This window comes from Neoarius graeffei, chromosome 9 (assembly GCF_027579695.1).
Source record: "Neoarius graeffei isolate fNeoGra1 chromosome 9, fNeoGra1.pri, whole genome shotgun sequence".
In the NCBI taxonomy this organism is placed as follows: domain Eukaryota; kingdom Metazoa; phylum Chordata; class Actinopteri; order Siluriformes; family Ariidae; genus Neoarius; species Neoarius graeffei.
The window spans coordinates 48,894,775-48,920,622 of record NC_083577.1 but is presented as its reverse complement, the minus strand read 5'-3'; the positions used below and the strand labels follow the sequence as shown (position 1 = coordinate 48,920,622).

At 39.4% G+C, this 25,848-nt stretch overlaps 2 protein-coding genes across 4 annotated transcripts in view; one reads left to right on the top strand and one right to left on the bottom strand.

Moving 5' to 3' along the window:
- The window catches only part of col4a2 (collagen, type IV, alpha 2), a 132,428-nt gene extending 122,010 nt beyond the window's left edge, over positions 1–10,418 (bottom strand). The window contains exons 1-3 of one of the 3 annotated variants that reach the window (XM_060929683.1): positions 9,553–10,418; positions 9,050–9,181; positions 8,906–8,957 (exon numbers count right to left, since the gene is read on the bottom strand). In XM_060929683.1, the coding sequence (XP_060785666.1) occupies positions 8,906–8,957; positions 9,050–9,117 (120 nt within the window). In that variant the 5' untranslated portion in view covers positions 9,118–9,181; positions 9,553–10,418. The remainder of the gene's footprint in view (positions 1–8,905; positions 8,958–9,049; positions 9,182–9,552) is intronic. The other 2 variants (XM_060929680.1, XM_060929682.1) reach the window with 2 other exon arrangements.
- col4a1 (collagen, type IV, alpha 1) overlaps positions 9,786–25,848 on the top strand; it is a 75,328-nt gene continuing 59,265 nt past the window's right edge. Inside the window, exon 1 of the mRNA XM_060929684.1 lies at positions 9,786–10,045. Within this exon, the coding sequence (XP_060785667.1) occupies positions 9,974–10,045 (72 nt within the window). The 5' untranslated portion in view covers positions 9,786–9,973. The remainder of the gene's footprint in view (positions 10,046–25,848) is intronic.

Below are 25,848 nucleotides of genomic sequence, written 5' to 3'. Positions count from 1 at the left end.
ATATGGCGGCACGGTGGTGTAGTGATTAGCACTGTCGCCTCACAGCAAGAAGGTTCTGGGTTTGAGCCCAGTGGCTGACGAGGACCTTTTTGTGTGGAGTTTGCATGTTCTCCCCGTGTCTGCGTGGGTTTCCTCCAGGTGCTCCGGTTTCCCCCACAGTCCAAAGACATGCAGGTTAGGCTAATTGGTGGCTCTAAATTGACTGTAGGTGTGAATGTGAGTGTGAATGGTTGTTTGTCTCTGTGTGTCAGCCCTGAAGTGATCTGGCGCCTTGTCCAATGTAGGATTCAAGTTGCTCAACTGTCTTAGGTCTTTTTTGTCGTATCTTCCGTTTTATGATGTGCCAAATGTTTTCTATGGGTGAAAGATCTGGACTGCAGGCTGGCCAGTTCAGTACCCGGACCCTTCTTCTATGCAGCCATGATGCTGTAATTGATGCAGTATGTGGTTTGGCATTGTCATGTTGGAAAATGCAAGGTCTTCCCTGAAAGAGACGTCATCTGGATGGGAGCATATGTTACTCTAGAACCTGGATATACCTTTCAGCATTGATGGTGTCTTTCCAGATGTGTAAGCTGCCCATGCCACACGCACTAATGCAACCCCATACCATCAGAGATGCAGGCTTCTGAACTGAGCGCTGATAACAACTTGGTTCGTCCTTCTCCTCTTTAGTCCGAATGACACGGCGTCCCTGATTTCCATAAAGAACTTCAAATTTTGATTCGTCTGACCACAGAACAGTTTTCCACTTTGCCACAGTCCATTTTAAATGAGCCTTGGCCCAGAGAAGACGTCTGCGCTTCTGGATCATGTTTAGATACGGCTTCTTCTTTGAACTATAAAGTTTTAGCTGGCAGCGGTGGATGGCACGGTGAATTGTGTTCACAGATAATGTTCTCTGGAAATATTCCTGAGCCCATTTTGTGATTTCCAATACAGAAGCATGCCTGTATGTGATGCAGTGCCATCTAAGGGCCGAAGATCACGGGCACCCAGTATGGTTTTCCGGCCTTGAAACCTTACGTACAGAGATTCTTCCAGATTCTCTGAATCTTTTGATGATATTATGCACTGTAGATGATATGTTCAACCTCTTTGCAATTTTACACTGTCGAACTCCTTTCTGATATTGCTCCACTATTTGTCGGCGCAGAATTAGGGGGATTGGTGATCCTCTTCCCATCTTTACTTCTGAGAGCCACTGCCACTCCAAGATGCTCTTTTTATACCCAGTCATGTTAATGACCTATTGCCAATTGACTTAATGAGTTGCAATTTGGTCCTCCAGCTGTTCCTTTTTTGTACCTTTAACTTTTCCAGCCTCTTATTGCCCCTGTCCCAACTTTTTTGAGATGTGTTGCTGTCATGAAATTTCAAATGAACCAATATTTGGCATGAAATTTCAAAATGTCTCACTTTCAACATTTGATATGTTGTCTATGTTCTATTGTGAATACAATATCAGTTTTTGAGATTTGTAAATTATTGCATTCCGTTTTTATTTACAATTTGTACTTTGTCCCAACTTTTTTGGAATTGGGGTTGTACTTTAATGCATGCCCACTCATTCTATGCTATTTCAGCTATTACTGTAGATGCAACCATAAAAATGTACTATAGGCTACTACTAAGATGTTACTTGTTTTACTACTTGATAAATACAGACACCTGGATTTAAGCCCAAAAATAAATTAGTTTATTTGTCACATGTATACTGGTAATGTACGTACAGTATGTGTAAGTATAATTGGATGTAGACGAACTGTTCCAGAAACAACAGACCCCATTTTAGTGGATTTATTTGCAGGTCAAAGGGCAACTATAAAGGTGCCTTCATGATGTACATTATTTAAATCAATTTATGACTACATCAAATATACACAGGTAGACATGTTTACATGACTGGAGCTCAGTCTGCATTCAGTTCATTGCACTGATGTGAATTCTTTAATGATGCTGATCTGAAAATAGCTACTCCTTCAGGTCTGCAATCAGTGTGACACATGGGCCAACACAATGCATAAAGAATACCCTTAACACTGTCACAAGCTTTTCATCAGGAAAGCACAAAATCAGATAAGGTCTAAGACAAGGAACTCCTTTCTTCCACTTTGGCAAATTAATTTAAAGGCAAAGTATGATATTAATATACTCAGTGTGGAGTTATAGTAAGTCCTAGTACATGGGATTCTGTTGGAGAACATGTGAAACCAATATAATGAACGCCACTAGCAGTACTTCCAAAACCACTTATAAGGTTTCCCCAATCTCTGGTGGCAAACACTAAAAATTTCATGACATTTAAAAGGCACAAAGGAAAAAACACAGGACAGGAACCTACATACATGAGCAAAATTTTATCTTTCTCATGTGGGTCTTAACATTTGAACAAAAATGCCTGTGTTGACCTTTACAACCTCTATAATGGATACTAAAGTTAACATACAATAGTCAGACCACAAAGTATATGCATGGAGTTTTCTAGTCTATTAGCAAAAGACATGTGCAACATTTCATCCCTTAATTGCTCATAACCAATTGCTGTAGTGGCCAGTAGCATGCTTTGGAAGCACAACATGCTTCTCTTAAGTTACATTAGCACTGCACTGCATTATCATTTGACACCTGATAGATTGCATTGATGGACAGATGTGAAAACTTGGTCGCTTTACTCCTGTTTTAGATCTAAATTTACACACCTGCATTCAGGACTTAAACATGTGTAATGTAGTGCCCCATAAGGTATATTTTGTTTTGACTGAAAATAAGGTAGGCAAGCTGTACTGTTGCCTAACACATTTTTATCATGCTCATTGTTGCACAAGACAGTTTCCGACAAAGTTTTCCGTGTTTGTATAATAAAATCTCACAACCTTATATGGGAAGATATTCCAACAAGACTCACCAAAAAAACTTATGACCATAAATATCCTGGTTAATAAGCTGGTCACCACTCCATGCTCTTAGGCAGTTAAATGAGAGGGTAGAAAAGCTCAAGCTGCTTCTGCATGTTACAATGCTTTTTGTTATAACTGAATTGTAGTAAGGTATAAAATTTCTTAAACATATTACTGTTAAATGGTTATTAAATGACATCTTTAATACCACACAGATTTTTTAAAAAACATTTTAAAGCATATTGTCAAGGGCTTTCCAAATTAACTAGCTAGTTACCTCCTTGGTCTCTGCTATTCCACCACACTTACTACAACCTAGAAGTTGTCTTTCATACTGGCTGCAACGGAAATAATAACTGTCCCTCAGATATAATGCACTCTACTGCATGGCTTGATATGAAGTGAGTTTCACTATTTCCTACACTCTCCTCCTTATCACTAAACAAGTAGATCATATCCGACAGAGATACAGTTGTGCGTTACAACAACAGCAGCTTTTATGTTTTCATGGCACCTCTGATTGGTGAGTTTCACTTTGGGATTGAGAATAGTGTAGAACTACATCAGGACTTTTAAACACAGGATAATTTAATTTTTTTTTTCAAAAATTCAAGATGAAATTAAACTGTAGCAGTGTGTATCTTTAACTTTGTTATCAAGGAGCTCAGGTTAAGCCAGTCTTGTCAGGTTTACACAGTATTGATGATAACTAAATTCACTATGGCTAAAATTAGTTATTAATCTAAAATGATGATAATAATTCTGTAATAAATAATTAATAATTAATTAATAATTGCATCTTCTGGAAACACATTGTTCAGCTAAATTTCATAATTTAGTTAGTTGCTTGTCCACACATTAGGGGTATACTGTCAAACTGTGTAGGGAAGGGAATGGCAACACTGGGGTCAGTCCCTCATTTAATACATGAAATATTGCTAATGTTGGAGCAAAAACGCCCACACACTCTAATATACTGTATTTTCACTCAAATATTTGAGCGCATACCAGTGATCATTTCTGGGCTTATTTATTAGGGAGCATCACTGGCAATTTGTTTTCACAGGATTACAATCTTCATAACCATGCCAAGATTAGACAAGTTCATACATCAGTACTGCTGTGCAAATCCCAGAAACCTAAAAGGGATGGGTGCATCCCTTTTAAGGGTATAAAACAATTTCACTGTATCATCCATGTATCTGTCCAATACCCACCCTCGAGCTAGCTCTCTCCTATCACATGACAGTTACCAACCAAGGTTGCAGGCTAGCAGTCTAATTAAAACCACTGCAGACAATTACTGTGGATCAATGAATGAACCTTATAAATGCATCACATAGTGACTCACATTCATATCAAACAAAGGTTGAAGTTGAAATTTGGGTTGAAGCTGAATAGCTGGATTACAAAGGACACAGCTCAACATGAGCGAGTCGAAGGCATACAAAGGCACCGCTGGCAGCTGCCATACTACTCATGTCTTACCATGGAACACAGCTCAGATATTCACACCCATAGGCAATTTAGAATAGCCTGTTACTATTACAGTAACCAGTTAATGTAACTGCATGTCTTTGGACTGTAGGGGAAACCGGAGTCCCCAGAGAAAACCCACACAGACATGGGGAGAACATGCAAACTCCACATAGAAAGGCCCCTGTTGGCCACTGGGCTTGAACCCAGAACCTTCTTGCTGTGAGGCAACAGTGCTAACCATGAGCTTTATATCTAACCACTTGCATGGCCCACAAACTTCATATTTGATTGCTCACTCATGCCCATGAGCTTCATATCTGACAGCCTGCTGGTGTGAAAGTAAAAACCTCCCATTTGTGTCACTTTTATGTCGCATCCCTGCACACCTCTAGTATCAACCTTTCTTGCAAGTTTACCAAAGTCTGTATTTGTATCTGTTTACAACAAATTATCTGTTTATTCCACTCATGTCTGTTCATGTATTCATATGTGGTTACATCCTGGACACCTTTGCTGTTTTAATAGTTTATTTAAATTACATATTTGTATTTAATGATTGCTTTTTTACTTTTACTTTACACTGATCAGATGTCCAGATGAAGCATTTCAGTTAAAGCTGTTTGTATACAGCCTGTATAGGAATAATTCCCTTTCTGAGTTCTGTTTCATTGCATTTTAATGCTTTGAACAATTTAACTAGAAGGAATGCAATTTGATCTTTTTTTAATCATGCAATTTTGTAATGGTATTATAGGGAATACATACCATTACCTGTCAGAAAGTATGTAATGTGACATGCTCAACTACATTTTTACCACAATTTCTACCACAAAGTGTCTACATACAGTGAGGGGAACTAAGTATTCAGACACTTTTATTTTAGTTATTTAATATACTTCCAGTGCAAATATCTACTTCAGATTTACAAACATGTTATCTTTGCAAAAAAAAAAAAGCATTCAGACACCACAAATGACCAGCATTAGTTTATTTATTTATTTATTTATTTTGCAAAGCTGTTGTTGGTAATTACAGCTTTAAGATGTAATAAGAAGTTATTAGCTTTCTGTACCATAGTGGTTCAATTCTGGGCCATTTCTCTTGGCAAATCATCTGTAAAATCATCCTCCATGTATTTTGAATGGGATTCAAGTCAAAAGAGGGCCAAGCAAAACCTCGATGAGTTACTTTGGCTGTATGTTTGGAATTGTTCTCCCCAGATTCAGTTTCTGGGCTGAGATTAAATTCTCCTCTAATATGTCCTGGTGCACTGCACCATTCATGTTCCTTTCAATGATGTGTAACACCTCAGTACTGTTTGCAGCGAAACAGCCCTATATCGTGATGGTCCAACTTCCATACTTCAGTGAGATATGGTGTTCTTGGGATCCTACACACAACCCTTCTCTAAACATTTTTGCCAAAGTGTTCTAGTTTTATTTTTCCTGACTGTTTTGAAGAAGTTCTGTTTGTCTAAATATTTTTATACAAGCATCTTGGTGCAGTTCACAGTTTACTGGTCTCTGTATAACTGTTGTTCCTGCTGCTTTCAGGACATCCTGCAACTCTTTTTGAGTAACTGCTGGCTTCTTTCTTACCTTTCTTATCATTCTTCTGGGTGTGCATTGTGAGATCTTGCATGGCAAACCTGTCCAGGGACAATTAGTTGGGGTTCCAAGAACTTTCCACCTGCATATTATTGAATCCACTTGTACTGACAGGGATGTTTAACATCTTTGCTCTTTGCTAGTGCTCTGTAGCTGTTTCCATTTTTAATAATGGATGTTGAATAAAGTTGTCCCTGAGAACTTTAGGAAACTCCATCACTTTCACCATGAGTGCTAATTTTTGCAAGAAATCTTCCCCAAGGGTCACGTCATTTATAATGCTGCCATATATACCAAACATGATTAGGAAAACCTGTACACCTACACATTCACAAATTTAACTAATCACACAATTGTATAGCAGCAGTGCAATGCATAAAAGCATGCAGGTATGAGCCAGCTTCAGGTAATATTCACATCAACCATCAGGATGGGGAAATAATGTGATCTCAGTGATTTTGGACCATGGCATAATTGATGGTATCAGATGGACTGATTTGAGTATTTCTATAACTGCTGATCTCCTATATAATCAGTCTTCATTTGAATACCACCACCAATTTGAGTATTGTTGCTAACCATGTGCATCCCTTCATGGCAACAATTTACCAATCTTCTAATGGCTACTTCCAGAATTATAATGCACCATGTCACAAAAGTCATCTCAAACTGGTTTCATGAACATGATAATGAGGTCAGTGTTCTTCACTGGCTTTCCTAGTCACCAGATCTGAATCTAGAGAGCATCTTTGGGACGTGGTAGAACGGGAGATTCACAGCATGAAAATGAACCTGAAAAATCTGCAGGAATTGCATGATGCAATCATCTCAGCATGGACCATGGATCACAAACATCACATGGAATCCATGCCATGAAGAACTGAGGTTGCTTGAGAACAAAGGGAGGCCCTAACCACTATTAGTATATTGTTCTGCATAAAGTGCTTAGTGAGTGCATAGTATAGTGTCCAAAACTTTTTCCCTATCATTTTTTTTAAATATAGCTTTTTTAAGTTAAGTAACAGAAACATTTTTTTCATATTTACAGTAAATGTACAAAGTTAAAAGACAATACCCTATGTGTATAAATGTCATGTGGATATACAGTGGTGCTTGAAAGCTTGTGAACTGTTTAGAATTTTCTATATTTCTGCATAAATAAGACCTAAAACATCATCAGATTTTCACACACGAAAAGTAGATAAAGAGAACCCAGTTAAACAAATGAGACAAAAATATTATACTTGGTCATTCATTTATTGAGGAAAATGATCCAATATTACATATTTGTGAGTGGCAAAAGTATGTGAACCTCTAGGATTAGCAGTTAATTTGAAGGTCAAATTAAAGTCAGGTGTTTTCAATCAATGGGATGATAATCAGGTGTGAACAGGCACCCTGTTTTATTTAAAGAACAGGGATCTATCAAAGTCTGAGCTTCACAACACATGTTTGTGGAAGTGTATCATGGCATGAACAAAGGAGATTTCTGAGGACCTCAGAAAAAGCACTGTTGATGCTTGTCAGGCTGGAAAAGGTTACAAAACCATCTCTAAAGAGTTTGGACTCCACCAATCCACAGTCAGACAGATTGTGTACAAATGGGGGAAATTCAAGACCATTGTTACCCTCCCCAGGAGTGGTCGACCAACAAAGATCACTCTAAGAGCAAGGCATATAATAGTCGGCGAGGTCACAAAGGACCCCAGGGTAACTTCTAAGCAACTGAAGGCCTCTCTCACATTGGCTAATGTTAACGTTCATGAGTCCACCATCAGGAGAACACGGAACAACAATGGTGTGCATGGCAGGGTTGCAAGGAGAAAGCCACTGCTCTCCAGAAAGAACACTGCTGCTCATCTCCAGTTTGCTAAAGATCACGTGGACAAGCCAGAAGGTTATTGGAAAAATGTTTTGTGGACGGATGAGACCAAAATCTAACTTTTTGGTTTAAATGAGAAGCGTTATGTTTGGAGAAAGGAAAACACTGCATTCCAGCATAATAACCTTATCCCATCTGTGAAACATGGTGGTGGTAGTATCATGGTTTGGGCCTGTTTTGCTGCATCTGGGCCAGGACGGTTTGCCATCATTGATGGAACAATGAATTCTGAATTATACCAGCAAATTCTAAAGGAAAACGTCGGGACATCTGTCCATGAACTGAATCTCAAGAGAAGGTGGGTCATGCAGCAAAACAATAACCCTAAGCACACAAGTCATTCTACCAAAGAAGGGCTAAAGAAGAATAAAGTTAACGTTTTGGAATGGCCAAGTCAAAATCCTGACCTTAATCCAATCGAAATGTTGTGGAAGGACCTGAAGCAAGCAGTTCATGTGAAGAAACCCACCAACATCCCAGAGTTGAAGCTGTTCTGTACGGAGGAATGGGCTAAAATTCCTCCAAGCCGGTGTGCAGGACTGATCAACAGTTACCGGAAACGGACTGCAGTTATTGCTGCAGGCCAGATACTGAAAGCAAAGGTTCACATACTTTTGCCACTCACAGATATGTAATATTGGATCATTTTCCTCGGTAAATAAATGACCAAGTATAATATTTTTGCCTCATTCGTTTCACTGGGTTCTCTTTATCTACTTTTAGGACTTGTGTGAAAATCTGATGACGTTTTAGGTCATATTTATGCAGAAATATAGAAAATTCTAAAGGGTTCACAAACTTTCAAGCACCACTGTACTGTATGCACTGGAATTATGTTCAACAACAACAACAACAACAACAATAACGAGGGTATAAATCCTCAGTACATGTGCACATTCCTTTTACAGGGTTAAATATCAGGCCCAGCCCTGCTTCAACACTGCCTGGACACTCCCACTTGAGAAGTGCACACTTTCCAGCACACTCTAGTGATGCGCATCGAGGCATCATATACTTTTAAGAATAAAACAACTCACTGCGTTAACTTCTGACGTCAGGACAAGGACGACGAGACAAATCAAAAGAACCCTGAAAGATAAGAGAAATAAAGGGTTTGCGTGCTTAGCTGTTTATGCATTTATGCATTATTAAAGTGATGTGTATAGCGTTGTGGAGTTTACCTTAGGAATTTCACTCTCCCCTGGTGCTGTGTCTGCATCACTCCCTCCATCCGCAGTTTACATTTCATTCTCTCTCTCTCTCTCTCTCTCTCACCGAGGAACACCGTTAGCACATGTCAGCTCACACACCACCTACAGATTTGTACGAGTTTATTAGCTTTCCAGAACGAAAGCAATGAGTAAATTTCACTCAACATCTCACACAGCAGCATACAGCTTCACTTTTAGCATAAAGCTAACATACATGATGTTTGGCAACAAACCTATTTCTAAACAAGCCCTAAATTTACGGGAAACTTAGTGTCTTAGAGTTCTTAAGAAACTCACCCGTGAAATTCATGATGTTTATGAACAAAATATATGATAAACACAGCACTTCAAACAAACAAACAAACAAACAAACAAACAAACAAACAAACAAACAAACAAACAAACAAACAAACGCTCCTAATGTTAATGAGGGAATAAAGCATATTGTGCAGAAGGCAGGCGCGCGCTCTTACCTCAGCTCTCGCGCTCCTCACCTGGAAAGGCGAACGCGCTGCGCGCGCACGTTGGAGGACAGAGGTGAAGAATAAAGACGTCCTGCTTCTTTTAGGAGGAAAATGTGAATCTCTGCTGGGTCTGTCGGACTTTGCAGATACTTTGGGTTTGTTTGGAACACAGGGTTGTGCTGTGCTGTGCTCGGACGTGCTGAAGGAGGTGGGAGATCTGGGGTGGGGTGGAGGGGTGGAGTGTTAACTTGCACTCATCTAGGAGATGTTAGTTTGAACAGAACCAGAACGCATAACGTCGAGAGCAAAGATGCGGACAAAACCTGCAGATTAAGCTCTAGTGCAAAAAAAAAAAAAAATTAAGTACGTATTTAAGGAGGGCAGATCAGAGGACGAGCTGTGGTTTCTGTGCCATCTGTAAAGGGCAGCGATGCGCATCTTAAGAGGTGCGCTCTTTCTTCTGGCAGCCGTTTTGCTCAGCGCAGATCCGAGCAGAGCTGAGGTAAGCTCACTTCAGTGCAAAACCTACATGCAATTTGTTTGTTTTTGTTTGTTTGTGACAAAGGTGCATTTGATATCCAGTCAGATCGTGTGCGAAGTGCGTTACTGTATATGAGTCGGTATTCAGTAGTCCAGTAGTCAGATCCATCACTCTTTATAAGCAGTGAACATTTTCAGATATCAAAGGCAACACGACTAGACTACACTTAAAAAAAAAGTGCCTTGTCTACTTGAGACAGCCCATAAATGGAAATTATACTCATATTCTATTTTATGTCTCTAAAATGTAAAAGTCCATATATGTAGGTTATTATTGGACTAATGCAATCAACTATGTAGTAGTTTAGATATGATGCCTTTCAGTACGACTGGTTATGACTTGCTCTCATCTGTTCATCCTGTCACTGGACAGATAAGAAGTCTGAAGTCTGCCAGTCCATTCTGTAGCGCATGCTGGCCCCTCCTAAATGGGTCAGGACCTTTGGAAACTGGGTGGAGGCAGCTTGGATTTGGGAGGGTGGAGTGAGCTATTTGGTACAGATACCAGAAAGTGTCATAAACCATTTAGTATGCATATAATTAACAGCTATTCCACGAAATCAAGTCAGCTATGAGCCATGTAGGACGAGATTGATTCTATTCTATTCTATTCTATTCTATTCTATTCTATTCTATTCTATCCACATTCAGTGGATTTTGCGAAACCGAGCATTTTTATTTTTTGCAAATTTTATAAATAACAACTTTATATGAAACGTCTGACAAAATCACTTCTGCTCAGAATGTAAACAAGCTGGTGAAATGACAGTAGCAATTTGTGAAAAATGCTATAATAATAATTCTTGAAAAATAAAAAAGATACGTTCTTACTATCAAATACTTTTATTCCATATTTTGTTGCTTTTTTGTGGTTTTTTTGGAGGTTTTGTTTTCTAGTAGAGTTTTTATTTCATCCTCGGTTGGTTCAGTAACATGCTCCACCATTTTGTTTTTCGCTACACATGGTATATGAGCTGATAGCCTAGTAGGATAGTAGCCAATCAGAGTGCGCAAATTACTCAGCTCCAGTGAATATGGATAGAATAATTAATATTATCCCTACTCCTGTGCATGGTTGGTGTTTATAAAGTAGCCTACATAGTAACTCAGAAGATTAAGAGACCATCAAGATGTAGTTACAGTACCTCCGCCAACTTTGTTGGATGAGGTTATGTTTTTGACTCTGTGTGTTTGTTTTTTTTGCTGTTCCCAATGGAACTCAAAAAGTAGTGAACAGATTTTGATGAAATCTTGAGGAAAGGTGAGCCATGGGCCAAGGAACAATTGATTAGATTTTTATGCAAATCCAGATATGTATGTGGATCCAGGATTTGTTTGTCTTTTCCTAATGTAACTCTTTCCCCGTTCATGCAAGGCATTGTGGGAAACAAATTTGAAACGGGAGAGAAAAACGGAGGACGCAAGCGTGCGAATGAAATGTGAAAGACCGACTACAGTAACAGAAAGCGAGAAGAAAAGAGGTTATGTTGTGAAGGAAAGAAAACGCAGGACCAAACTAATAAATATCGGCGGTCAGCGAGCACCTCGGTGTGATCAGCTGTTCGTTTAGCGACAGAATGATGTAACTGTCAGTGCATGGTCAAAGGTAAACCTGTAGATGGCAGTAATGCAACACTGGGTGTCAGCTGCCGTAAAACCCAAAAGAAGAAGAAAAAGAAAGTAAATCTACACATGCGCACACCGGACTTCCTCTGTCTGCTTGATTGCACGAATCGAGCGATTTCATGCACATTATTTGCCAGGGAATCCCCTCAAATTAAACAACTTCCCAGCCACAGAATGGCCTGCTGTTTTTTTTTTTTTTTTGAGATATTACAGAAATAAACATATATCACAATGACCAAATTTAAGAGGGAACTAAATTTCACCGATTTTATAAAATCGAAAGGCCGTCTAGCTTTAAATGCACTTAAATTCCCAGAAAATAATAAAAGATAGATTCCCTAGTTTACTTCTATCATCTTCTGTCAACAGTGAACACCATTTGGGAGTTTAGGACTGTTGGTGATGGATTTCCAGAACTTCATTAGAAACCTAAACGCATACCCGTGTTCAATATGATTAAGATTCATGGCCCTGGATTCTTCAGTAATGTGGAAAAGCGTTACTGCAGTAAATGTGTTGTCATTCCTTATAAACTTCGTGTCAAACCTTAACAACTCATAAATTATGATCCATTTTAAATGTCCGTTAAGATCATTTCTGAATACAAGTGCTTGGAAATGTCTGGAATAGTTACTAAGCTTAAACACCCACTGTTTAGATTTAGTGATAGCCCCTTGGAGATGTTCTTGCACATTGTTGAAGCAGGATGCCTCACTCTAATTTCTTAGAAAATCGTCCCCATGCATATGGTGACGATTAGGAAAGACTCCATATTTAAACATTCTACTTTTTTAAAGATTAAACTTGGACTCTAGCTAACACTTTTTCCATATTTCTGTTTGTATCATTAGATCCTATAAAGCCTATGCTGATCTCCTAATGCCCAGTTTCGCTTAATTGTTAGTTCACTGGAATTCACAGCAATAATGCTTCAATTAAAGGGGTTAGCTCACCTTTCCCAGAACCCAATTCGTTGTTTTTGTTTACACGCAGGCCACTGCATTTTGAAAACATGTGACTGATACGGTTAGCTCTCTTTGCAGCAAAACCTCTGCAAATTCACTGTTAGTGACCCCCCTCCAAGTCCATCTCAAACTATTTTTCATCAACATGTCATACGTGGAAGTTTTTTTCTTTCCTTCACAGCCTCCCGCAAGACGGCCGAGGGTGGTTATGGTCCATTACAACAGAATAACCATATGAAATCGGAATGGATTGGTCGAAAGAAATTAAAATATAGATAATTTGACAAAATAGCTTCAGTCTCATGTTACACTTTAAGATCTATGACCAGGGATGTCAGTGAATTTTTGTGAATCGCTAGGATTGAAAATGGAGACTTGCTACTTGGTGCAGAGGACTCTGGGAAGGCTGAGCCGGCCCCTTTAAACTTACCAGTAGGCCACTGTAAAAGGATAACTGCTGTATAACAAAAATTAGATTTTTTTTCAATAAAAAAGACAATAACTACTTATTGACCATTGGCAGCTTATCCCTAAGGGCAGGTGAGACAGAGCCCCTCATATATCAGCCTTTCAACATTTGTTAATCTTCATAAAATCCTCATTCATGATTCCATATATTAGTATTTCATTAAAATACTACTTACGTCTTTTGAGTGACCAACAATTTTTTAAAATGTTGCTATTTGATAGATGTAAGCCAATGTTCCAATGATTGAGAAATGGGGGCAGTAAGCTCATTACCCTATATAGCTTACATAGAGTTGTAATTGCATCTTGTGGGAACTGCAGCAAGCTCTGATAGAGGCCCATTGGGGCAGGAATCACACTGCCCAATATTTGTTCTATGAATGTTTTCAGTGGGGGCACAGCAGACAAGACAGTTAATACCAGGGTTTTTTTAATGTCAAATTGGGTTAACTTAAAATTATTCTGCCGCTTCTAACCTGTTTTACAGCAAATAATTGGAAAGAAATCTCATAGATTTCCACAAAAGCAAAAGATAAATGCAGACAGTGTGTCTGTGAGGTACAGACCAATTTCTATTGTATTGAATTAAGAAAACTTTATAACAGCTGAGGTTTTTGGTGCTAGTTTCAGCAGATGTAGTTGGGTTAGAAATTTTGTGAAAACTTGGCAACCCTGGTTCATCTCATCTCATCTCATCTCATCTCATCTCATTAGCTCTAGCCGCTTTATCCTTCTACAGGGTCGCAGGCAAGCTGGAGCCTATCCCAGCTGACTATGGGCGAAAGGCGGGGTACACCCTGGACAAGTCGCCAAGTCATCACAGGGCTGACACATAGACACAGACAACCATTCACACTCACACCTACGGTCAATTTTAGAGTCACCAGTTAACCTAACCTGCATGTCTTTGGACTGTGGGGGAAACCGGAGCACCCGGAGGAAACCCACGCGGACACGGGGAGAACATGCAAACTCCGCACAGAAAGGCCCTCACCGGCCCCGGGGCTCGAACCCAGGACCTTCTTGCTGTGAGGCGACAGCGCTAACCACTACACCACCGTGCCGCCCCGGCAACCCTGGTTAATGATATTAATTCTTCTGTGTATGCCTTACGCAAAATAAATCAGCTGTATCTAACTTGGATGAACAAACAAACAAACAAAAACTCTAGATAAAAATTCACTAGATTGTAGCCTATAGCCTAAGTCAAGTGTGATAGCCTTCTGACTTTATTTTATTTAACACTATGTCATTATTAATGTTGTCCTTCCCCAACAAAACTCTAAAGCCGGGGATGGAGTTAATTTAGATCACGATGATCTCTACCTTGAAATAGAGTTATTGATAGATGTATTGATCTTACTGAAATCAGTTTAATAAATAGCACTTCTATATTTATGCACAATTATATAATTTAAGAGTATCTTGCTCTACTATGTAAACAGTGTTTTTGTCTCAAATTATAGCGAAGAACAGCTCATGATGCTAGTTGAAAAATAAAAATTCCAAGTAGAAACAGTCCTGAAATAGTTTTGAATGACAGTTTTGTTATTCATCCACATTAAAGTGAATGTGGTGGTCCTTAATTGGGAGTTTGGCTGAACTTCTAAGAAGTTATTCTTACTGTTTTTGTTTATTCTCTAAAATTCCCAAGAGGCCAGGATAGCCTCATGTGTCTCCAGATTAGCTCCTATCAGATTACGGTGTCTGTCAGATTTTCACTTCCTGAGATTAATTGACCTTGTTATGGTTGAGGGCTAGAATACCGTAAATCCTCTTTGAGCCAAATACAGTGTACAGCATGTTGAACTGAGCAGCCAAGTAACAGAGTGATTTGGAATAATGTAGATGAAACACCACATCATTTGGAAAAAAGCATCTAGTTCAGATACAGCAAAGAACAATATCTCATAATCATAAAGATATCTTTTAGATACTGTATGAACCCATAATGTTAAAACTCAAGTGTTCCATCAATTCTCATCTCATCTCATTATCTCTAGCCGCTTTATCCTGTTCTACAGGGTCGCAGGCAAGCTGGAACCTATCCCAGCTGACTATGGGCGAAAGGCGGGGTACACCCTGGACAAATCGCCAGGTCATCACAGGGCTGACACATAGACACAGACAACCATTCACACTCACACCTACGGTCAATTTAGAGTCACCAGTTAACCTAACCTGCATGTCTTTGGACTGTGGGGGAAACTGGAGTACCCGGAGGAAACCCACGGGGAGAACATGCAAACTCCACACAGAAAGGCCCTTGCCAGCCACGGGGCTCGAACCCGGACCTTCTTGCTGTGAGGCGACAGCACTAACCACTACACCACCGTGCCACCCCGTTCCATCAATTCATTAATTAAATTTTAAAATTTGTTTTCCTTATGAATATGTACTACTACTTTATTTCTTAAATTGCCAAAATTGTACAAATTCCACCTTATTAGAGCTGAGATTGTGCAGTGGATACTGCATCTTTGAGTGGGCAGAAGAACCATTTCATTACTTTATCTGTCAGATTCCTGGAAGAGGCAGACACAGAAAGTGGGTGTGTGAAAGGGAGTTTTGGATGAAGATTGAAGACCAGGAGGGAAATTGTGATAGACTTCACCATATTTAAATGTTGACCATCCTGTACAGATCTTGGTGTTCTGCTCTCTGTCAGGGAGGAATGAGAAAATTCAACAACAGAGGAAATAACAGTAACTACTGTTTATCTTCTGGACTCTGTGTCCCTTTGCATCCCTACTTACTGCCCTTGGGGCCAGTGTGAGAGATTTGTGGGTGACACAGTCAACATTTTATGCAGTGAGTTTTGTATCAAAAGCATTAAATAAATAAATTACAAGACCCAGAAGTCTTTCACTTAGCAATGTCAGCAAGCTGAAGTAACTAGTTAACTACAAGCTAAAAAAAAAAAAAAGGTGAGAGACTACATTCCTTCTCTCAGCAAAGTAACTGGTAGAGCTTCAAGCCAACTATGTCCACTAATAGGGATTGCCTTTAATTGAGAAACACTTTTGGGCAAACAGTTTAGCTACCAACCTGCTATTAGAATGTACTTGAGTTTCCTTCATTGTTTTAATGAATCTTGGGAGAAACAATATTTGAATATTTCTACCAGTTGACTTGACTGGTCTCTTATTTCTACTGGTATATAACACACCACTCGTCTGAGATCATTTTGCTGCATATATTGATCGAATTTGTGTATCATCCTACAAATGCTTAGGTGTGAGCATTCAAAAATCCTGGGTGGTCCTGGAGAACAGCATCTTTAGGTTTTAATGTCCTGAACCCACATCACTACCCAAAGATCTCCAACATACACAAAGAGTCTTGTAAAGCCAAACACAAACACTTATGTTTGGAACTCTCATCTTATGGTTTGCACTTATATAGTTTGAAGGTTATAAATGAGCACTGTTTATTTTCTGATCGCTTTTTACTTTAGTGAAAGCAAATCTCTCACATGGATTGCTACAGACACAAATCTGTATGTGTGTTTATGCAATGGAGGTGTCAAATAAATTCTTGTATCTGTGACCCCAACAAACCTTTGGGTTGTTTGCACAGTCGAGCGCATCACCTATGCATCCTCACAGCAATAATAAATTCCGTCTTAAACTTTGAGACTTCTCAGACGCCCTCATGCTGTGAGTTTTGGGGCATGAACTGGCCATTGGGAATTGTGGAATATTAGCTTCCTGTACTGAAATGATAGCTCGAGCCTGGAGAATAGCTGTAGCAGATCCTTTGGTCTCAGCACTGGCAGAGTGCCTGGTCAACTGTCCACATCCTGTTTGTGCCTTCCACCTGCCTTGTCAATCAAATCTGTAAAGATCACAACATTAGAAAAAGAAACAAAGGTCTTGGTCTTGATTTGCTCTAATGATTTCCGAAACATTTCCTAAATTCAAGGGCTGAATTGAGCCAAAAATGTTTGATATTATTATTAGTAGTAAAGGGACACATGTGTTGTAGTAAAGAAACATACTCCTTGTGTCTAGATGCTGTAACAGTTTTAGATTAACAGATAGTTTTTTGTACTTACAAGAACAAGAACAGTGGCTATCAGAATAATCTCTATCCCCTAACAAGCAACAAAGTGCAGTGTAAACATTCTGTATCTTCTAAGGTAAATCACTACCCCTAAGGGCCACTAAATGTAAGATTGTAGCTACATATCATGAATGAACTGACCAACTAACCATTTTAGCTTAGTAGAACATTTTCTGAACATTACAGTTGAGATGGGTGGTGTAGTGGTTAGCACTGTCACCTCACAGCAAGAAGGTCCTGGGTTCGAGCCCAGTGGCTGGCAAGGGCCTTTCTGTGTGGAATTTGCATGTTCTCCCCGTGTCCACGTGGGGATTAAGTCAGAGTGCTAACCTCCTAGTGGTATTCCCCGGGCAATGGCTACAGCAATGACCCTGGGTTGCAATACCATCGGGAGCATGGTGGCGAACCATCAGGCCTAGTCCTGCTAGGTTCCCCCTGCTCCTGGCAGGTTCGACCATGGTGGGACTGATCCCAGGGGAGCTGCTGCTGGCTAATTAGCAGCTGCACCACCCAAACCCTCATGGGGTCTCACTGCCTTGTGCGTGCTAGGGATAGCTGAAGGCTAAGGGAAACAGCCCTGACAGAAAAATCGGAGTGGAGCCCCACAGGTGGCAAGACTTGTCTACTCATCAGTCTTCTCGGCAACTCCTGCAACCAAACTGGTACCAGACGTACTGCTTTGCTTTCCTCTGGATTATGCTAGTGAGGTCGAGAGGGGGGCCCTGTTGCTGTGGCAACACAGACTTGCCCAGGCGTGTTGCAAAGAAGAGAACATTTCTACAACATTGCTGCAACATTTTAGATGCTATTTTTCAGTTATTTCCTTGTAAACTGAAAATTTTGTGTTAAGAATATTTTGTTCAAATAACATTGTAAAGGGGCGGCACGGTGGTGTAGTGGTTAGTGCTGTTGCCTCACAGCAAGAAGGTCCGGGTTCGAGCCCCGTGGCCGACGAGGGCCTTTCTGTGCAGAGTTTGCATGTTCTTCCCGTGTCCACGTGGGTTTCCTCCGGGTGCTCCGGTTTCCCCCACAGTCCAAAGACATGCAGGTTAGGTTAACTGGTGACTCTAAATTGACCGTAGGTGTGAATGTGAGTGTGAATGGTTGTCTGTGTCTATGTGTCAGCCCTGTGATGACCTGGCGACTTGTCCAGGGTGTACCCCGCCTTTCGCCCGTAGTCAGCTGGGATAGGCTCCAGCTTGCCTGCGACCCTGTAGAACAGGATAAACCAGCTAGAGATAACGAGATAAGATGAGATGAACATTGTAAAGCAAATTATTTAACAGTAGATAGATTAAAAACATTACAGGAACCTTGTTTCTGGAAGGTTATAACTTATCCTTGAAACTTGTGCAATACTTACTGAACAATCTGATAACACTCTTTGTTACCTGCATGGATGTTCTACTGCACAAAATAATTTCAGACATGGAAACAAAATGGAAAAAAAAATAAATCCACAAATAGTGCATTTTATACCAAACAGGGTCCAGTTTCAGATACATTACTGTCTTTATTTAATTTGCTGCCATGGCAACTATCTAAACTACTTGGTCATGTCACACCCATGGTCATGGGACTTCATCAGAAGAATGACTTTTGAATTACTCAGTTGTTTGGGCACAGGAGTCCCATTAGTGTTGTCTCAGAGAATCATGTCTAAAGGCATCTAAACAAATTTAGTTAAAAAGGCTAGATTATGTTCAGAAGTCCTCAGGTAAAATAATGTTCCTGTTTCATGCTAAACTCTTCATTTGCTCTAAGCGTTTACTGAAGAACAGTCATTTTTCAGGCTTTGAGATATATATATATATATATATATATATATATATATATATATATATATATATATATTTTTTTTTTTATTTTTTTTTTCCAGGTATGTGTCCTCTTTTGTCCCTCAGGAAGCTGTCATATTAACTGAGCACATTTAGTGTTTTCTGGAGGCTTGTTTGTGCAGCTGGCTTTTTGGGATCTCAAAACATGTGGTAATGGACATGTAGTCCATCATTGCTCTAGGCCAGCGTTTCTCAACCTTTTTTCAGTCACGGCACCCTTCAGAAGTATGCAAATTCTCAAGACACCCCCATATAAAATATACGCAGTCACACTGACCATACGCTGACCCCGGCAGTGACGTTGTGACATGGGAAAGGGGGCCGTGAGACAAATTTTGATGATGCATGAGGCGGCGATGATCTGCATTAGTGTAACTATCGTTTTTTGGAATTTTAATTCATTTTATTTATTTCAGTGTTAGAATATATAATTTTTTGACGGCATCCCTAACGAAGCCAGCCGGCACCCCGGTTGAGAAAGGCTGCTCTAGGCTATATAAAATATCCATGAGAGCTGATCATGTGAGGAAAAAGTGATTAAGGTGTAATGACATGGGGAATTTGGCCTTGTTATTTTAACCAATGTCTTTCCTGGATGGGGCACTTTGTGATGAGCTTCATTTATTACATGTTGATATAACTGATGTGACAGAGGATGTAACATTATCCAATAGTGATTGCGGTGCATTGTGACAAATCACAATTCTGCTTTGCATTTTGGTTCAGCAATCAAAAGACTCATATTTTGTTTTTTTTTTCCTTTATGGATGTACATCACGTTGACAGAAACATAGTGTCAGATGGAATGGATGTTAACAAAAAAAGTTCTCTCAATTAAGTTCAGAAAATCTTTCTTATGCTACCCGCTTTGCATTCTTCCAAAATAAGAGAGAACCTTGTCATTGAGAAAAATCAGTAAATGCCCCATTTTCTCATGTATAAGTAGGCTTTACAGGCCTCTATGTAATTTCAAGGAGAACAGTTTGCCATTGTTGCATACAGCACCACTTGGAATGCAGTGTTTCATATGCAGCCTGATCCTGCTATTGTTTAAGGGCCAGGAAGGCTACTGTATTTCCTACAAAGGTCCCTGTAACATGCAGATGAACGCAGAGGCTCTGGGCTTTTTTTCTTGGGTAATGCATGCATATTTGAACTGATCCCAAATTTTCCCAATTTTTTATTTTTTCAAACTGGCAAGCAAAAATATACTAATCACTTGAAATATATTTTGAGAGCAGAAAGTAACTGGTCGGCAAACTAAACCAAACATGATACATTTTGCTCTGAGACCACATCAGTACATGAAACTATTATTTGTTGACAGGATGGAGGTATGAAGAGATATTGAAAAACCCAGTGTGGCTTTGGGTACCAAATTATATAGATCAAACTTAAATACAAAATAGTGAAAGGATTTTATGTGCATGCAGTTAAAGCAATTATGTGTTTGTATATTTGAAGGAGAGAGAGAGAGAAACTTTTAGTTTTCTTGTGCAAGTCCAGGGTCCTCTGTTCAATCCCAAGTTTGCGTTAATGTCTGGCTGTCTGAGTGTGTGTGTGTGTGTGTGTGTGTGTGTGTGCGCATGGTGTCCTGCATCCCCTTCATGTATTCTTGTCTCACAGTCAGGGTTTCTGGGACAAGCTCCGAATCCACCACAACCCTGACTAGGATAAAGCAGTTACTGAAGATAAATGAGTGAATGAAATATCTTCATGATAATAGTCATACACGATTACTATTAGGATCATTCAGAATGAAAACTTCAAGATTATGGGGAAATTTCACAAATGATAATAACAAATAAGAGGCTTTTACAGTATATACAAACTTAAAAAGCTCTGAAGGTTACCTTTTAGTTACTTGGCTCAATTTGAGGGAAAGATATATTATTTACCACCACAATGATAATCAAACCAGTGTGTGTGTGTGTGTGTGTGTGTGTGTCACACCCATCAAATCAAATTATTTTTAGGTAATATTAGAACATCTTGGAGCTTCTGTTCTGGATTTGTTCATCACAGATGTCTGTAGTGGTGCTAGCTATATATTCGTGGTTCAGCGCAAGTAATAGATGCAGAATCACTAATATCTTAAAAACAGACCCAAGCTATCACTGGAGGAACTGCAGACCAACCTGAAACTGAAATGGAAGACATTGTTTTTATATTTTCTACATTATAAATTATTTTTAGAAGTAATAATTGAGTGCAAAGATTGAAAACATGCTTTTTCTGTAATACATTATAGAAACGTTAAGTAAGCAGTTTCATTATCATTGCAGTTACCTGATGTTTGGATCAGCCAGACTTGTTTCAGACTGAAACCAGACACAGATGTTTTGTCACTTAGGCAACCTCTGTCCTGTAACATGATTGTCTATATATAGGGTTTGGCAATGATGTCCGTTCCAAAAACAACCCCCAAATAACCCAACAACAAAAAATGCCCTGGGTTTCTATTTGAATCCATCCTGTGCTGCATGACATATCACAGGAAGAGGCATCCTGTCTGAAGGCAGGTCACTAGTGCATATGGGTTTATTGTTTGTCCACATTACATCAAACTGAGAGGACGTCATCGTGTTTTAAACAACATACTCAGAAAAAGTTTATCTCAGTTTTATGGCTATGGTGTGATTAAACTGTCTAGCCATAACAAATGTCATTGTGTATTAGTGCTCTGTTGCTTCTTTTGTGGTTTCCAAGTGGATTTTGTATAGGAATATTTTGGGATGTTCAGTCTCATACAGAATCTCTTCAGTACACATGAGAAAGAAAGGGGTAAATGGGGCAGACAGATGCATAGAGAGAGTTGTTGTGGGTGGTTTTTGTGCTGACCACATGTATTTGTAGCTGTCTATGCCATAAGAGAGGAGCATTTAGAAGCTTTTATCAAATACTTGAGTGTGTGTGTGCATATACATGACTTGTAATACATCTGAAATGCACTGAACTATGCAGTTGGCTTCTCCTTGGGTTCTTTTGCTTATCTTCATGATGTTAAGAAACATGTTCACAAGGGATTTGCAAAGGGCTTGTTGTAAAAACCGGCCATTGCCTCATTCTTCTCTTCCTCCTCATCTGTTGTGCTCAATGCTGTATTTGTTCAGGAAAAAAAAAAGGACAGTTGCAAAATCTCCCTGGCCTTGTTCAGAAGACAGCTCTATTTTAAGTTCTTTCAAAAGGGACCTTGGTTTCAAAATAACACAACACTACAAGCTCAGAAATGACATCTTTTGTTTAACATCTCCTTTTTCTGTTGTTATCCTTCATTAATGTTTATTGTTTTCAGAGCAAAGGAGCTTTTACATCTGTAGTTTTACCATGTGCTAGAAATTGGGTTTCATGTGTTTGCCATGTGCTGGGAATCATCTGTTTTACTGCTCATGCCGCGAAGCGTAGGTGGACACAGCAGAACTACTGAACTGTAAAATAAATCATTGGGTTATTTTCACCTCTTGACTTAGAAATTACCATCAAACACACATTTTAAGCTTCACAGACAAATGTGAAAGCTCTCATTCTTACAGAATGATAGTACACATGTCAACTCTGTGATAACAGGAGTGTGTAAAACAGTTTAAATGTGTGTGCAAAGGGCAATGGGGTAATATTTGGATATATTCTATTCTAAATGTTTTCCTTAACTATTAAATAATTATGATGTGAAAGTCACAGAAATATGAATTCCCAAACCGTATGTTTAAACATCGAAATCCTCTTTGTAAATCTTATATCATGCCTGTGCTCTGAGCTTTTTGGATTGTAGCATGTGGTGGAATGTTTTCAGTTGTTTCTTGGATGTTGTAGGTCAGTTCTTAGCCAGTATGTGTAGAGGGAAAGTTCAAGTTTGCGTACTTGATTATAGGTGAGACAAGAAAACCACTTAATGACGAAGGCTGTGCCTCAGACACAGAAATGGTCCTCATTTTATACCAGTGAACAATTTGAAGGGCAGAGATGAACCCTGGGTATGTGAGCAGCTGAATCTGTGGGTAGGTCAGTGAGGTGTCAGATAACCAAGGCTTTAGCAGCACTAGCTGAGCATGTGTTCTGTTACCACATTGCAAGGTTTTATATTTGAAAGGATTTTTTTAAGGTGCAGAAATTTGAAATGGATTTGAAAATGAAAACGAATAGTTTTCTGTGAGCAGAATGATTAGCAGCTAGCAGATTGTACAACCCCAATTCCAAAAAAGTTGGGACAAAGTACAAATTGTAAATAAAAACGGAATGCAATAATTTACAAATCTCAAAAACTGATATTGTATTCACAATAGAACATAGATAACATATCAAATGTCGAAAGTGAGACATTTTGAAATTTCATGCCAAATATTGGCTCATTTGAAATTTCATGACAGCAACACGTCTCAAAAAAGTTGGGACAGGGGCAATAAAAGGCTAGAAAAGTTTAAGGTACAAAAAAGGAATAGCTGGAGGACCAAATTGCAACTCATTAGGTCAATTGGCAATAGGTCATTAACATGACTGGGTATAAAAAGCGCATCTTGGAGTGGCAGCGGCTCTCAGAAGTAAAGATAGGAAGAGGATCACCAATCCCCCTAATTCTGCGCTGACAAATAGTGGAGCAATATCAGAAAGGAGTTTGACAGTGTAAAATTGCAAAGAGTTTGAACATATCATCATCTACAGTGCATAATATCATCAAAAGATTCAAAGAATCTGGAAGAATCTCCGCACGTAAGGGTCAAGACCGGAAAACCATACTGGGTGCCCGTGATCTTCGGGCCCTTAGACAGCACTGCATCACATACAGGCATGCATCACATACAGGCATTATCTGTGAACACAATTCACCATGCCATCCGCCGTTGCCAGCTGAAACTCAAAGAAGAAGCCATATCTAAACATGATCCAGAGGCGCAGACATCTTCTCTGGGCCAAGGCTCATTTAAAATGGACTGTGGCAAAGTGGAAAACTGTTCTGTGGTCAGACGAATCAAAATTTGAAGTTCTTTATGGAAATCAGGGACTCCGTGTCATTCGTACTAAAGAGAAGAAGGACGACCCAAGTTGTTATCAGCGCTCAGTTCAGAAGCCTGCATCTCTGATGGTATGGGGTTGCATTAGTGCATGTAGCATGGGCAGCTTACACATCTGGAAAGAAACCATCAATGCTGAAAGGTATATCCAGGTTCTAGAGCAACATATGCTCCCATCCAGACGACGTCTCTTTCAGGGAAGACCTTGCATTTTCCAACATGACAATGCCAAACCACATACTGCATCAATTACAGCATCATGGCTGCATAGAAGAAGGGTCCGGGTACTGAACTGGCCAGCCTGCAGTCCAGATCTTTCACCCATAGAAAACATTTGGCGCATCATAAAACAGAAGATACGACAAAAAAGACCTAAGACAGTTGAGCAACTTGAATCCTACATTAGACAAGAATGGATTAACATTCCTATCCCTAAACTTGAGCAACTTGTCTCCTCAGTCTCCAGACGTTTACAGACTGTTGTAAAGAGAAAAGGGGATGTCTCACAGTGGTAAACATGGCCTTGTCCCAACTTTTTTGAGATGTGGTGTTGTCATGAAATTTAAAATCACCGAATTTTTCTCTTTAAATGATACATTTTCTCAGTTTAAACATTTGATATGTCATCTATGTTCTACTCTGAATAAAACATGGAATTTTGAAACTTCCACATCATTGCATTCCGTTTTTATTTACAATTTGTACTTTGTCCCAACTTTTTTGAAATCGGGGTTGTATTCTGACCCTCATATCTTTCTCTCACTTTGGTTAACAAAGCAAGTATGCCAGTGCAAGAAGTTTCCTGGTTCTCTAAAGCATGAGAAGGACCATTTGTGACATCATTTGGGATCTTGTCACTTCTTTACTGGTCTGGATGGTGGCCTAATGGAGTTATATTATGGTCCATTTGTGTTTCCATTTGCTATGTTTTGCCAGCGTGAATAGCTGTCTCTTCTCATCATTACCCCTTCAGAGTGAGAGCCTAATGAATGGTTTTACTTAGCTGTCAGCATGGCTACTGCATAACAGTCTAATAGCCGAAGGTTTCCCTCTTTCTTTCCTTCCTACACACATTCTCTCATATACATTTCTCGGAATTTCCGCTGTAGGATTCCCATTTTTACAGAATATCCCTCATGGCAGTCATTGACTTCATCATGAGCATGTCTGGCCTATCTTTCATGTCATCTAAAATGTTAAACACAGCTTGCATGTGTAAGCATGTGTGTAAGTGTGTGCACATGTTGTATGATGTTTTTCTCATCCCAGTGGCAAAGTAATCCAGAGTCATGCAAGGACATTAGAATATTTATGTCACTATGCATGTTCAAACAAGTGTGTACCAAGTTTGTCTGTGCTGCTTAGAAACCAGCTCCCTCTCATCTACCATCTATGGCAAAGGCACAGCAAAGTCTCTCAGACCAAAGGACACAAAGGAAAAAAAAGAGTGACTAATGCCTCTGCCTTTTCTCCTGTCTGCTGGTAATAAATATTTAAAACTAACTGATAGAAGATTAGCTTCCCAGACTCCCAGTCTTAACCTTAAGGTGTAAAATATCAGTTCTGGCCTCTGAAGAGTGCCTAGTGAATGTCATGGGAAATATGTGTAATATGTAATATACAGTGTCTTGCAAAAGTATTCATCCCCCTTGGTGTTTGTCCTGTTTTGTCGCATTACAAGCTGGAATTAAAATGGATTTTTGGGGGGTTAGCACCATTTGATTTACACAACATGCCTACCACTTTAAAGGTGAAAATTGTTGTATTATTGTGACATAAACAATAATAAAGATG